The 13281-nt window shown below is 38.4% G+C and overlaps 1 protein-coding gene and 2 non-coding genes across 6 annotated transcripts in view; 1 reads left to right on the top strand and 2 right to left on the bottom strand.

Moving 5' to 3' along the window:
- The window catches only part of LOC117289430 (kinesin-like protein KIF26B), a 59993-nt gene that overhangs the window by 35647 nt on the left and 11065 nt on the right, over positions 1 to 13281 (bottom strand). Inside the window, exon 1 of one of the 4 annotated variants that reach the window (XM_033770563.1) lies at positions 998 to 1082. The exons of the other annotated variants lie outside the window; for them this stretch is intronic. Coding sequence (XP_033626454.1) covers positions 998 to 1044 — 47 coding nt within the window. The 5' untranslated portion in view covers positions 1045 to 1082. Of the gene's footprint in view, positions 1 to 997; positions 1083 to 13281 lie in introns of those variants that run through there. 4 annotated transcript variants of the gene reach the window in all.
- Positions 5061 to 5133, bottom strand: Trnas-aga. Its single transcript has one exon. It is a non-coding gene; the product is annotated as a tRNA-Ser (tRNA).
- Positions 5231 to 5303, top strand: Trnas-aga. The gene has a single exon. It is a non-coding gene; the product is annotated as a tRNA-Ser (tRNA).

Below are 13281 nucleotides of genomic sequence, written 5' to 3'. Positions count from 1 at the left end.
AAAAACACCCAATTATTGTTACCAGTGAAGTATCACATTATGGGAGTATCAGATAACCTATATTCAATGCATTTACTCTTTTATCAATTTATCATAGCTACTGGAGTTCTTGAACCTATTTACAGCTGAAAGAGGGAGAGAGACTATTATTGCATTATCATTTACTTTATACATGTTTGTGATAACCCATCAACTATTGCAATCGATGCTACTAACCTAGATTAGTTTCACATTATGTCAGGATACTAAACTACTACAGCAAAAGTAAGAAATCTGCTTCAAGGTTGTTTTTGTCGTTGTTTTGTTTGTTGTGTTCCCCCCCCCTTTCTTTTTTAGAGGACTGATGTTTTTACCAGTAAAATCAAATCACCCTCTTCAGTATTTCAAAAGGATGGACCCTTTGTTGTTTTCTTTTATTAATAATTCACTGAAATCTGTCACTCCGCTTACAGATAAACAAGAAGCTTGCAGCCAGGCTTTAGCAGAAGCTTCAATTTTTTTATTTTTTTATTATAGTTTTTTTTAAGTTGATGGAATAAACTTTTCATCCACAGTTGAGTTCCAGCCTAACCTCAAGTCCTACTTGTGAACAATAATGAGCTGTTTTTCTGCCAATATAAACTTCTCTTCTAGTATCTAATTTATCTTTCCCATAAAAACAGGAGGAATTTACAACTGGTCCCCTTTCATTCAACAAGGTTGCCCATAAATAAATCGAGGAACAAATTCATGCAAACTGTTTTTAACAGCTGAGTCACCTGTAGCGTACATTAAAATAAACTTTGGCATGTTATGAGCAAATGCAACAAAGAAACAAACTGTGACATTAAGGCAAATTGCCACCACGTCGTAATTTGACACCACTTTTATAGTTCGAGATTCCACAACTTTCTCACTCCATGGCTGTATGTTACCATTTGCAAACTTCATCCAAACTTTTGGGTGCTTTATTTTGAAAATAAATCTTAACCAAATTAACTGACACGGTTATACTCACATCTGGGACCATATCCCAAATCTCACATTCTCCGGTAAGCTCAACATGAGATTGGCTAATAGTTATGTCCTCCTCTAACAAGCTCAACCCTATATTCCGAAACAGTTGAAGCAAGCATTCACAGTTGGGAATCAGCTACTCCAAGTTAACAGAACAAGCCAACTACTACTAATGTACGCCTACAGTAGGTGCACACTAAGGTGAACCAGTTTGTTGATACACACTTGCCATTGAGCTGTGGCAGTGATCACCAGCTGACCGATAGCCCCTCCTACTGTTTGCCTGGCACCGAAGCTCCATGGCTGAATGACCCACCCCTAAACAATATCCCCAGTCAAAAGATCCGCCCTCCTGAGGGGCTATTCACAATTTCACAAGTCATTTGATCTGGTCACACACAACAACACAAGCAAGGAGTCTTGCTCATAGAAGAGGTACCAGCCCCATTATGGGACAATTCAATTGCTTGGCAAACAAGCCAAACAGAGTCCCCAATCGTGTCTGGATGGTTCAGTCATACTATTTGCCTGGGCAAGAATGAAAGAAACCCCCCTTTGCCACAGACAGTTGTCTCCTACCGGAAATCCTCGGTGCCTCAGCACAAAGACCGTTTTATGGTCTGCAAATATGAACATGCACCTAATCCGACATATTTCAATTTTTATTATTGCCGATATCACGGTTCTTATATGCAATAAAACAGAAACTGACGGGGCAAACTTTGTTCACTAAGGACTAGGCCAGACCGGGTGGAGACAGGCAGTCTCATGGGGACCCTTTCACACCTAATTCAGCTGTTTATTCTTGAACTCACTGTGATCAATTTGTGTAATTTGATTTCAGTTGTCAGTGAAAACGCAAGTTTTCTTGAGATGGTCTTGCAAGTTCAAGGCACTTCCCAAGTTGCTGTTGTTTCTGTAATTATTTGTGTAAACCCCCAATCCATGATTCACTGTCAGCCAATGTGTAGTGACCAAAGATCACCAAGCCAGTGGGAGTTTTGAATTTGCATCAATTATCTCTTTACAGCATTATCTTTGCATCAAGTACATCACCTCACATGTAACTGAGGATTAGTTTTTTGCTGCTTGAATGGAAGTTAATGCTGGTTTAATCACATCTGTCTCTCAAGATTATGCATTTATAGTTGTTCATGCAGTCACATAGAGAAAACCAACATACCTCGTCAAGATAAACTCTTTGCAAATGAATGTACAAAAGTGGAATTAAAGGTATATGGTCATTGTTTCGTTTTTGTTAGTAAAACAGAACACTACACAACATTTTGCAAAACAGTTTAATAAAATAAAATAAAATAAAATGAAATCTCCCTTAGTATATACCTTTGGTAACTACTGCAAAAAGTCGACCCCAAAAAACCATACTGGTACAGAAGCAGTGCAGCTGTTCAAACTGTACAACATTTGAGAAACAATTATCTTCAAAAGAATGTGATTTTATTTAATCGGAGAAACTTTTCAGCATGGAAAGTTTCTACATGAAAAGTTTCTCAGATTTTGTTTTCCAGTAACAGATTAATTTTGTTCCTGCGTGGACTCAAGTTCTCCTCATTTTCGGCGATATCACGGAAAAAAATACAACCTTTTGAAAAGAAACTTTCACAGGTTAGTTTTATTGTACATATGTCTACATTCCTATGAGATTAAAACAATAAAACAGTTCCAAAAACCAAAGGTTTACTTTGCCTTTAAAAGAGGGCAAAGTTCTGCTCAGTTGTCACAATCTGAAACTTCTACATGAAAACTACTCACTAATTATGGAACATTCCAATATGAACAAGTCACAAACTGTCCACAAACAACATCAATCACTCAAGGGATCCAGGTTTTCCTGCCTTCAGCTTTGATGACAGTGGCTTAGGTCAAACATACTGTCAGAACCAGGAAAGAGTTCCCCAGTCATGAACTTGTGTTAAAGGGCTGTGTTAAATGGTTTTACTAAAACCTTTTTTAGATCCAAGTTTTTTCCCCATGACACAACTCCCTCAACACTCACTGCGAATGAAGATGTATATAATTTAATTCACCTATCTACTATAGAAGTTTCAGCTCCATTAGTCGTCAATTTTTTAAAGAAAAAAAAGAGAACAAATTACAGAGCAATGTTTTCAGGAGAGTGGCGTATTATACGTTGTACGTGCTAAAATAATGTTCGTCTCTTGAGACAAAAAATATGTTGTGCCTTTTTTTTTTACACTAATTTCTCAAAAAATACAGTAAGGGAAGCTTGTGTTTTGAGTACCCAAACCCTTTAAGATTACATATTACAAACAACATTTCATAGTAGATTTAGAAGAGCACATGTGTTCAGCAATTTGTACCATTGTTCAGCAATGTGTACCCCAGTGTTCAGCAATTTGTACCATTGTTCAGCAATGTGTACCCCAGTGTTCAGCAATTTGTACCATTGTTCAGCAATGTGTACCCCAGTGTTCAGCAATTTGTACCATTGTTCAGCAATGTGTACCCCAGTGTTCAGCAATTTGTACCATTGCTCTTTGATTGATGTTCTAATGGTGGAATCCCAGTCTACTTTTACCAAAATGTATGGTTTCATTAAATTTGAATTTACGAACAGCAGCTAGGCCAGGATTTACTTGTTTATGTGTACTGTGAATAATACAAGGTTGAAGGGGTTAATCAGGACTTGTTTCATTTAGCGGGGTTAATTTCTCTGACAAAATATAGCCACTGGAACAACTTAATCAACAAATCAAGACATTTCTAAGCTTTGGGTACATACAGTATGTGTTGTCTCTGACAAATTAACAACTGCAGTTGAATAATTATGCAAATGTTTTCCTTTATGCCTTTAGTTTTTTGCATTTCACTGCAACACCGTCTGAAAAATGTGAGCAGACCTTTATTTCTTTACAGTATTAACATAAACAATTTTGATGTGATTCTGATCATCTACTCCTCCTAAGTAACAGACAAAGTCGGAGGAAAAGATAAGGCCGATGGTTTTAACTCCAGAGCAAGAGAGTTTCTTTGCTCTTCTGGGAGTTCAAGGTACTGGCGCAATTACGGATCAAAAAGTACAGGTAGTTAATCAGAATGGCTAAATGGACATATCAGGGTCTCTTAAGGTATCAATGCATGATTGGCCTTTTTAGTGCAAACCAAGTCAAGCATGAAATTTGGTTATTCAAGTAATCCCCCCTCCTTTTTTTTTTTTTTTTTTACATTTTGCTAACTTTTAAAATGATCTAACTTTCAAAATTGGAAACTCGAAAAAAAGGAATCAAACAGATTAAACATGGTGGGTTGTTGGCCATAAACATATTAGTAACATCTTTCCCCTGAAAAATGTACAATTGATTGTGAAAAAAAGTAAGCTTTATTTGTAAAACTGCTGTGACAAACATGACATGATGACTGAAATAAAGTTTGAACATGAATGCGGACAAATAATATTGGATCAAGAAAAACTCCAGGTACATGCGTTTAACCTTGTTAGATAATGTCAAAATAGCATTACTGTACACTCCCCTTCAAAGAAACATGTAAAAAAAATAGTTCAGCTGGGTTTTTCTTGTGGACAAAGAATATCATTTTCTTTCGACGTAAACTATTGAGGCCTACAGTGGATATCCATAACATAAATATTTTGAGCAAAACGTCTTCGCATGATGAATAACGTGATAATGTCCGAGAGCCGAAGGGGAACATTTCCATATTGGGTTGACCTACTTGCCTGACCTGTGGTAAAAACATAACTCATAACACCTTTCACGCTCTCTGTAGTCCCAATCTAATACTAGATTCAGATGAAATCAATTCATCATTGCTTTCTATATCAACATTCTTCATGGAAACAGAATTAATCAAAATTGACAAATGTGGAAATGTCTATTTTTAAAAGAGAGGTGCTTTGGGCCTGGAGGGAGGCACACACAAACTAGTTCAGCTTTAAATAGATGTTAAATTTGCATCGGGATAAAGAATATTAATTTTTTGGGTTTTTACCCATATACACCGATGTGTGTAGCACTGTATACTCAGTACTTTCCCCGAGTCCTGTGAAAAAAATCACAGGCATTTTACTCGGGTGGGATTCGAACCCACGACCCTTGCAATTCTAGAGCAATGTCATACCAACTAGACCACCGAGATTGCCCGGTAGCTAGAGGCAGTTCGAATCCGAGATTGCCCGGTAGCTAGAGGCAGTTCGAATCCTAATAGGATTCGAACTGCCTCTAGCTACCGGGCAATCTCGGTGGTCTAGTTGGTATGACATTGCTCTAGAATTGCAAGGGTCGTGGGTTCGAATCCCACCCGAGTAAAATGCCTGTGATTTCTTTCACAGGACTCGGGGAAAGTACTGAGTATACAGTGCTACACACATCGGTGTATATGGGTAAAAACCAAAAATTTATAGATCAGCTTTGGTTTGTAAAAATATGATTATTATTTTTGTTAAATGAGTAAAACTTCTGATTAGGCCCCGAAGTAGAGAAAAGAGTGCATATCAAGTACTTGGTGAAAACAATTGAAATATTCAATCATGCAGATTATTTTATTATTTTAACAAGCTTTAGTGAGACACATGCCCTGATGCCCTATACCAAGTAGCTTTAAAAGCAACAAATATTGCTTAACACATTTCTGCTATGCAAAAATCAGTAGGACACAAAGGTCACATATGGTACGTGTGACATGGCATCTTACCCGATAACCTTCATTTTGCCCAGCGAAAATCAAAAAGAGCTTCATGCTCAGTTACTTTTTCTGCTTTCCATGCACTCTATGAAATAGGGCCCAGGTGGACTCGATGGTATTAATGTATATCAGTCACACAGGAAGTTCATTCATCATTATTTACCAAACTCGACAACAAAAATGATAGATACAAAAGTTTTATGAGCCATGACATCGAGCAGTGCTCTTTACTTATTCATCAGTTTGTTAATTTCCTTCTGACACAGTCGTAGGATGCGGAGGCGTTATGCGACGAAGCTAAAAAGAAAGTGCATCTCAAGTAAAGTGCACTGCATAGCCATTAGCACTGTAGGCCAGTCAACCTGCCACGCAAGTGAAATACTACTCACAAAAAGGCTTCAAAATTTTACCACGACTCAGATATTTTTTTAAAGAGTTGAGATGCATACATTTTGAATCAAAAATATATTTTATCTGTGATCCTTCTATCTGTTTTTCCACTGTATTAGTCTGTACACAACTTTCACAACTTCTTCCAGATAGAACAACCTTTTCAAAGACTCTTTGTACCCAAACCTGTTCAAGCAAGTAAACAAAAACAAAGCTCAAACTCCACTTATTTGCAACTTCTATCCCAACACACTACTTTCCCTTATAGTCATACTTCATACATGTACACTTCAACCCCAAACCCATTTCCCATACGACTTGACACAAATTGCTATTGGGTTCTTCTATCACAGCCAATCAGCCAAATATTTCAGTTAGTTACTTCTTACATTCTACATGTATACGCTTATCAAAATTCAGGACAACCACATGAGTAAGTCACCCACATTGATGGCAATGTGAAATCTCTTGCTTTGGACTGGATGTACATCAATGATGATACCTCTTCAATAGTAGGCTATAAAGTGCTTGTTTATTCCCAAAACATCCTCGCCTCTGTGCACACAATAATTATTCCAACACAGCATCTTGAAGGTCAATCACAACCACTTAAAACCATTTTCCCTCCCCCCACTCCTGACGGATTTCTCTTTTTGGATTTTCATCATTTTGGCAGCAACAGCTTCTCCTGGGGGATGGCCATTGTTTGTTCCTCCTAATAGGGAGGCTTGCGTTGATGATAACTTGGATCAACAAAGCATGCAGTCAATTTGCTCCTCCTCATCCTTCTAATTGGGTGGCAGTTTTTTTAATTTACCTTTAGGCCCAAGACTTCATCCTACGAATCAACCTGACTTGTACTTTTTTTTTCCTCCACAGGCAGAGACTCTTGATTATAAATAGACAAAGTCCGCAGTGCATGTTTGTCAGGTTCTCGGACCACAACCATATATCAAAACCCACCAGAGACAGCGAACATGTCCAAATACCCGCAATCTGTTTCAGTCACCCTCAAACCTCACTTTCAAATTTGACAGTGTGATAAGAATTTCAGTTGCAATTCCATCACCCTATAAAATGGGATCTAGTTGGGGAGATGGCCTTAGCTTTTGATCAAAACCGGACCTTCGTCACAGGCATGAAAAAGCACAAACAAACTCATAAAACTAAAAAAGGAGCAATGTATTGCAGATCAATTTATTACAAAAGTAAGTATATTGCAAGTTTGGTCGAAAGGACAATTTAGTTATGGGCCTTCAGAATCTGGACTTCAGAATCTAGCCACACAACATTAATTCCTTCCAGATTTACAGGGACAATAATAATTACTATGCAAAGGAAAGAAAACCTACAACAATATTGCATTTCAAAACTTCGTGGCAATTGAACAAATTGTGCGGATGTGTGTTTTTTTATTTCCGCCGGCTGCTCTCCCCACTTCAGTCTCCCTCCATACACCATCCTTTTCCTCTTCAGTAAAACAAATTTGTTTGAGTAAAGCACTATCATTGCACTGTAATTTGCCTTTCAATCATAATGCATTTTGTTAATGGATTCTCTCACAGCTGATGATGGGGTCCAGCAGAGCGTGAGTAAAAACTACCCAAGCGGAATCGCTGTGGCATAATGGACAAGATGCCTCCTGGGATACACAGAGGTGTTATCAAGAGGACGGGATCATTTAGACAAATGACAGACAGACAGAGAGTAAGACTGACAGACAGAGGCACAAAAGCTTATGGGGTGGCCTGTGGCGTGTACACCCCAAAGCCTTCTCTTCCTTCCAAAAAACAAAGTTAACACTTCTGAGAATAAGCATGGGTACTTCCACGAACACAAAGGAAGTATCTCCTATCAACTTTAAAAAGACCACAAAGGAAAGTTTCTGTTATTCACATTGTTTTATCTTTACTTCTTCCCTCCCCCACAGAATTAAAGGCTTAGATGAGATTTAATTAATTCAATTTGACAGTACTCTTGAAGTAAACAGAGGGGATGAAGGGTTGTCAGAATAGTCTGGTCTGAGACGACAACCTCTTATTAATGAACATCTGGACAGCAGCAGGCAGTGGAGTGAGAAACAAACAAAAACCCTTGTAAGGAACAACCCCTGGAGAACACAAGATGGTGCTGAGGAATGAGAAACAAAACAAAAGGGAAAGGAGCAATGTCAAAAACCGCTAGACCAGAATGGAAACATGATCTGCTTCAAATGCTTCCTCCCAGATGCCATGACCATCACTATGACAACCAATGGATGCGGCGAGGAGACCGCGAGAGATAAGAAGCGAATTGGCGTCTTGTCCCATGATGGAAGAGGATCAGACCTCCTTATTAGCCCCCTATCACTAGACAACAGTGTCATCCCACTGATTCCGCCACATCTTGGGACCCGGTCCGTTAAACAAACAATGGGGGGGAGGTTCACTGCAATTGACAGATGAGTGTGGGGGACCTAATGAATTGCACTCTCTGTTTGACATGGAGACTGACGGACTCAACAATATTACTGGAGCACTCTGTCCACATCAAGCATTGGTAGTACTGAGTTTCACCCATCCTCAGGAAAGTATAAACAATAAATCACAGCGAATCTAGTACATATATATATATAATGATCAATCACACACGACTAAATTGTCCCACTTCTCTGTGTGTAGATTTTCTTTTTGGTTGAAATGAAATCTTGGCATCCGTAACCCTTAAGGGTTATAGGGCTCACTTTAGTGCAAAATGGGTTGTCCGAATTATAAAGTACATGTACAGTGTGTGAATAAACTGGAACACACATCTGAACAGACCAGGGCATGCATGTTGTTTTCAGAGTTGATGTCTGACCCCCATAATGTCCTACATTGAAATAATAGGAAAAACATCTCCCAAATTGCCTTCCCCAATCCCCTCAAGGGTACGTGATTCTGTGCTAAAATAACTATCAGTGCAAACATAACACTCACAAGCTGTGAAAAGAACTAGGTCAAGCAAAGACATGTGACCATCATGAGGAGATGCTATTTCTACCATAGGCTCAAACTAACTCCTTTTCCAAACGTGTCTACATACTTGACTCTCTAGGTTTGTATAGCAATGTTTTGCGCTACTCTTTAAGTTGTACAGTGTCATTCAATGACATTCCTGCTCTAATATAACGATAACAAGTTTATGGCATGAATTGCTAGTAATTAAGTCCATAAAAGTCTTCAGTACTTGTGTCAATAGTTAAAACTGTCGCCAGATTTTTTCTTAGTTTGTTGTTGTTTTCCCCTTCTAATTTTCCTTGTGTATAGTTGTTTTATCAACATGAAACTTCTACGGGAATAGGATGTCAGGTCACTGATTGCCCAAATTTCTCAAACCCTTTTCCCCAGAAAGAGTTTTCCAAAGTCGGTAAATGATACATAACCTTCACTAAATCAATAATGTAGGCTACTTCTTCTCTCTGTTTTCGCCATCTCTATTGGCAAGTCAGCAATATCATTCTTCATAATAAAATATCTGAATGTAAATTATTAAAAAAACATTTTTTTTAAATCATTACGATACCACAAAATCTGATTTCGAAAATATCTTTCAAAAAATTCCAAAATTTTCTTGACTGAAAGTGAATAACCTGCACAAAACTTCCAGGTGGCACAGGTAGTAATAAATATTGTCCAGGGGTACATGTAGCAGACCACTGTGTGTTGAAGGATAAGAGCATATATCTCTGTCTTCCGTCAAGTGTAATTTACCAAGCCATGACAAACAAACAGATCAATCAGTGACACTATATAAACCATTCCTACAAGCAGTTTGCAGTTCTCATCACTTTAATGGTTCTAGCTCCCAGGTCCCTCACACAAAAACTGAAAAAGTGCAACGAAGGGTGATCTCTCTGATGTTCGGGAAGAAATAAAAAGTATCAACCGGGTTCTCCGATGTTCTGAATTCAATGTTTAGTATTAAGAAACTGAAGAATATTTTTTTGGAGTGATGCACATCGGGTGCACCTGTTTTTGGCCGCTCTCGTAAACATATTAATCAAGGACGGCCAATTAAGTCAAATTGAGTAGTCCAGAGACGCAAAACGTATGTCTGGACATTTTTAAAACATCTGGATTGTTCATTTAGCTCCATAAAATTATGACAAGATGAGGTTTTATTGGCGTAGAGGGATTTAAATGAACACCATCAGTGAAGATTACTGTATTTGTCTTATTTGAGAGAGTGAAAAATTCAGTTACAAATCAACTTGATGGATGTAAATCATGACAAAGTCAGTTAACGTTTCAATCTTGCAATTTACAAAGAAGTGTGACTATAAATAGAAATCCATCTATAGGAAGAAATTGATGTCACTTGTTTTGTTAACTTTGAAAGGATGGAGTTTTACAATACTTTGTTTGACCTTTTCACCTGTATTGAAAATTGTCCCAATGTAACCTGCCCACTAACAGATGAGGGAGTAAGGATTCTTCATAATGGTTCAGAACAAGATGGTATTCCTTTTAGAATAACATCAAAACAAATTCAACACCAAACAAATATGTTGAGGGTGAAAAAATAACATCTTGAAAATGTGTTTATAAAAAATATACCCCCACAGGAGCCCAGGTAACACTCAGGGTTTCTGATGAGTTTTATTCTAGGCTCATTGCACTGTTGAACTTTATGAATTGGGTACATGCGCTAGAATAATTATACGTGAAAAGAAAAAAACGTTACAAGACCAAACTCCCGACAGAGAACTCCTGTACATCAGGGACCCTGAATATGTCACTGCACTTAGGTCGTGTTTCAACCGATCCACTGTTTCCAAATTAGCAATCACAAACGAGAAAGTTTCCTAATTTAGACTTGGGTCCCATCGGAGACCTGGCCCCTTCAAGTTCACTGTCCCGTTAGACAGCTCAGTGCCTTACGCCTTGCCTTTCCCTCATGGCTAACTTGACTCTGACCCTACCAGTGAAAAAAAAAAACACTCACAAACTCAAGACATCCTCATTGGGACTTGAAAACAAACTTTGCAGCTGATAGATGTTAAATTTGCATCTTGGATAAAGAATAGGTCGACAGAAAGGTCTCTAAAGGACTGACAAATGAAATTTTTATGAGGACACACTGTTCAGTCTACTAGAATATTATTTTTTGATTTACCCCTAGGAGCCTAAACCCATATGCCTTGAGTACTCAGGAAAGTACTGAGTATACAGTGATAAACACTGCACACACATTGGTGTGTCGGTTAAATAAAAATAACAAATATTCCCTGCATTGTTTTAATACCAGGGTATTTTTTATATATTTTGTGTATATCACTGGTAATATTGACCCCTTCCGTGATGCACAGCGCACTATACACACCTATCTTGTCCTCTTTTTTTGGTCTGTCAAATTGCACACACAGAAATTTACCCCTAACCATTGGCCAGGCGCACATTTTAGACAGGTGCATTTCGCATCTGGCTATAAGGGGTCAATGATGGCGCATTTACTAAATTGAATTTTCATCTTCAACTCAAAAGTGATTGCAATTTTTTCCCCTTTGTTTTCATGTTCAATGTTTTGTGTCATTAGTATGGGGGGGGGGGATCAGACAAAAGTTCCTGTAAATGTTTGATTAAAAAGAATTTTTAAAAGAAATTTCAAACATGTGTAGTAGGGTATGATATCCACACTACAACCCATGAATAGTACTGTTATAGTTATTTATTTATTAAAGTTCCAGACTCATCAATAAAAACCAAACGCAGATTTGGTGAACCAGTTCCTCAGTGACGACCCAAAAACAACATGAATTATGACTAACCACATAGTTGCCAATCAGTCTCCTCCCTCAACCTTATAAACATGACCGATAAAAAATCAACATGAATCGTCCACCAGGGATGTTCTGTGTTTCCAAAAAAACTCAATTACTAAAATGCAGATTACGCTGGATTTATGTAAACATGAAATGACATACTCTCAAGCACGTAAACGTATCTCAGTATTTATGACGGCAGTCGCATTAATGCTCCCCCAGCATTTACAAAAAACGTAGTCCCCGCACAAAGTCTACCCTGAGCATTGAAAAATGAAATAATTGTCCCTCTCCATTTAAGGAGCGACGCTGTAGCACTTTGCGGTGCAAATATACAAACTTGTTTGGCTATAAGTCAGTGACAAATCTGCTCCGAGCGGGGTTTAACTACCTTACACATCTGTCAGTTTGCTATCTTTAAATACTGGCTCAGGAAAAACGGGGGGAAGGAAAGATGGATTTAAAATGCATCAGTCAAGCTTTTAGTCAGCTTGCAGATTTTTTTTTTCTCATCTTGCTGATGCGCCCTGAGCGAAGAAACGGGGATGGGAATCTACGGTGCGAGTTTGCAGCTCCACCTCCCCCTTCATCTGATGGGATCCATCCAAGCGGGATAAATCTCTCTATGATTACCCGTCATTCAAACTAAGAGGAGTGGGGGAGTGGGGAGGAGGTGTGGATAAATCATTAAAAACAACTTCAAATCAAGAAATACCCGGCTTGAAGAAAAAAGGCAACTATTGCTCTCCAGGGAATTCCTTTGTCCAGCTATTATGCATAGCAAACAATTTAGACTGAACTTATTTTGTTCAGGGTAATTAGTTTGCTATGCATAATTGCTGTTTTTTGAGTAGCAGCTGATACAATTTGTGCAGCATTTTGCTCTGCTGTACAAGGGAAATCGTTCACTGATCTCTCTCCCCCTCCCTCTCCCTCTCCCTCTCCCTCTCCCTCTCCCTCTCCCTCTCCCTCTCCCTCTCCTGTTTTTAAATTATTTGCCACCGAGATAACCAACATAAATGACTTTGGGGAACACCAAACAAGTCTGCCATGGCTTTTTTTGTATAGCCCTCCATCCAAAACCATTGTGTGTTTTTATTGCTCCGAGATGTTTTCTCCTTTTCTTTCGTTCTTTACTTGAAGTAAGTTACTTATCTCTGACACTAACCAGTCAACCAGGACATCATAAAACAAGTATAAAGTTCACACAAGGTAATTAACTTGATAAAAGAGTAAATTGCAACCCTAATTAGCTGGCTTAATCGCCTCATGGGAGACACTCAGATGTGAAGAGTGTGGATTAATTGCCCAAGTCTCCATTGCCACCCAAATAAATCACTGTATGAATCAACTTCACTGACCTGACTCAAATAGGTTGTGGTTGGCTTGACCTTACACTGACCAGGTCAATTTAGGACCATCAATAATGG

The sequence above is a fragment of the Asterias rubens genome, chromosome 1, assembly GCF_902459465.1.
Source record: "Asterias rubens chromosome 1, eAstRub1.3, whole genome shotgun sequence".
NCBI classification, from domain to species: domain Eukaryota; kingdom Metazoa; phylum Echinodermata; class Asteroidea; order Forcipulatida; family Asteriidae; genus Asterias; species Asterias rubens.
This window is presented reverse-complemented; position numbering and strand designations above follow the sequence as displayed.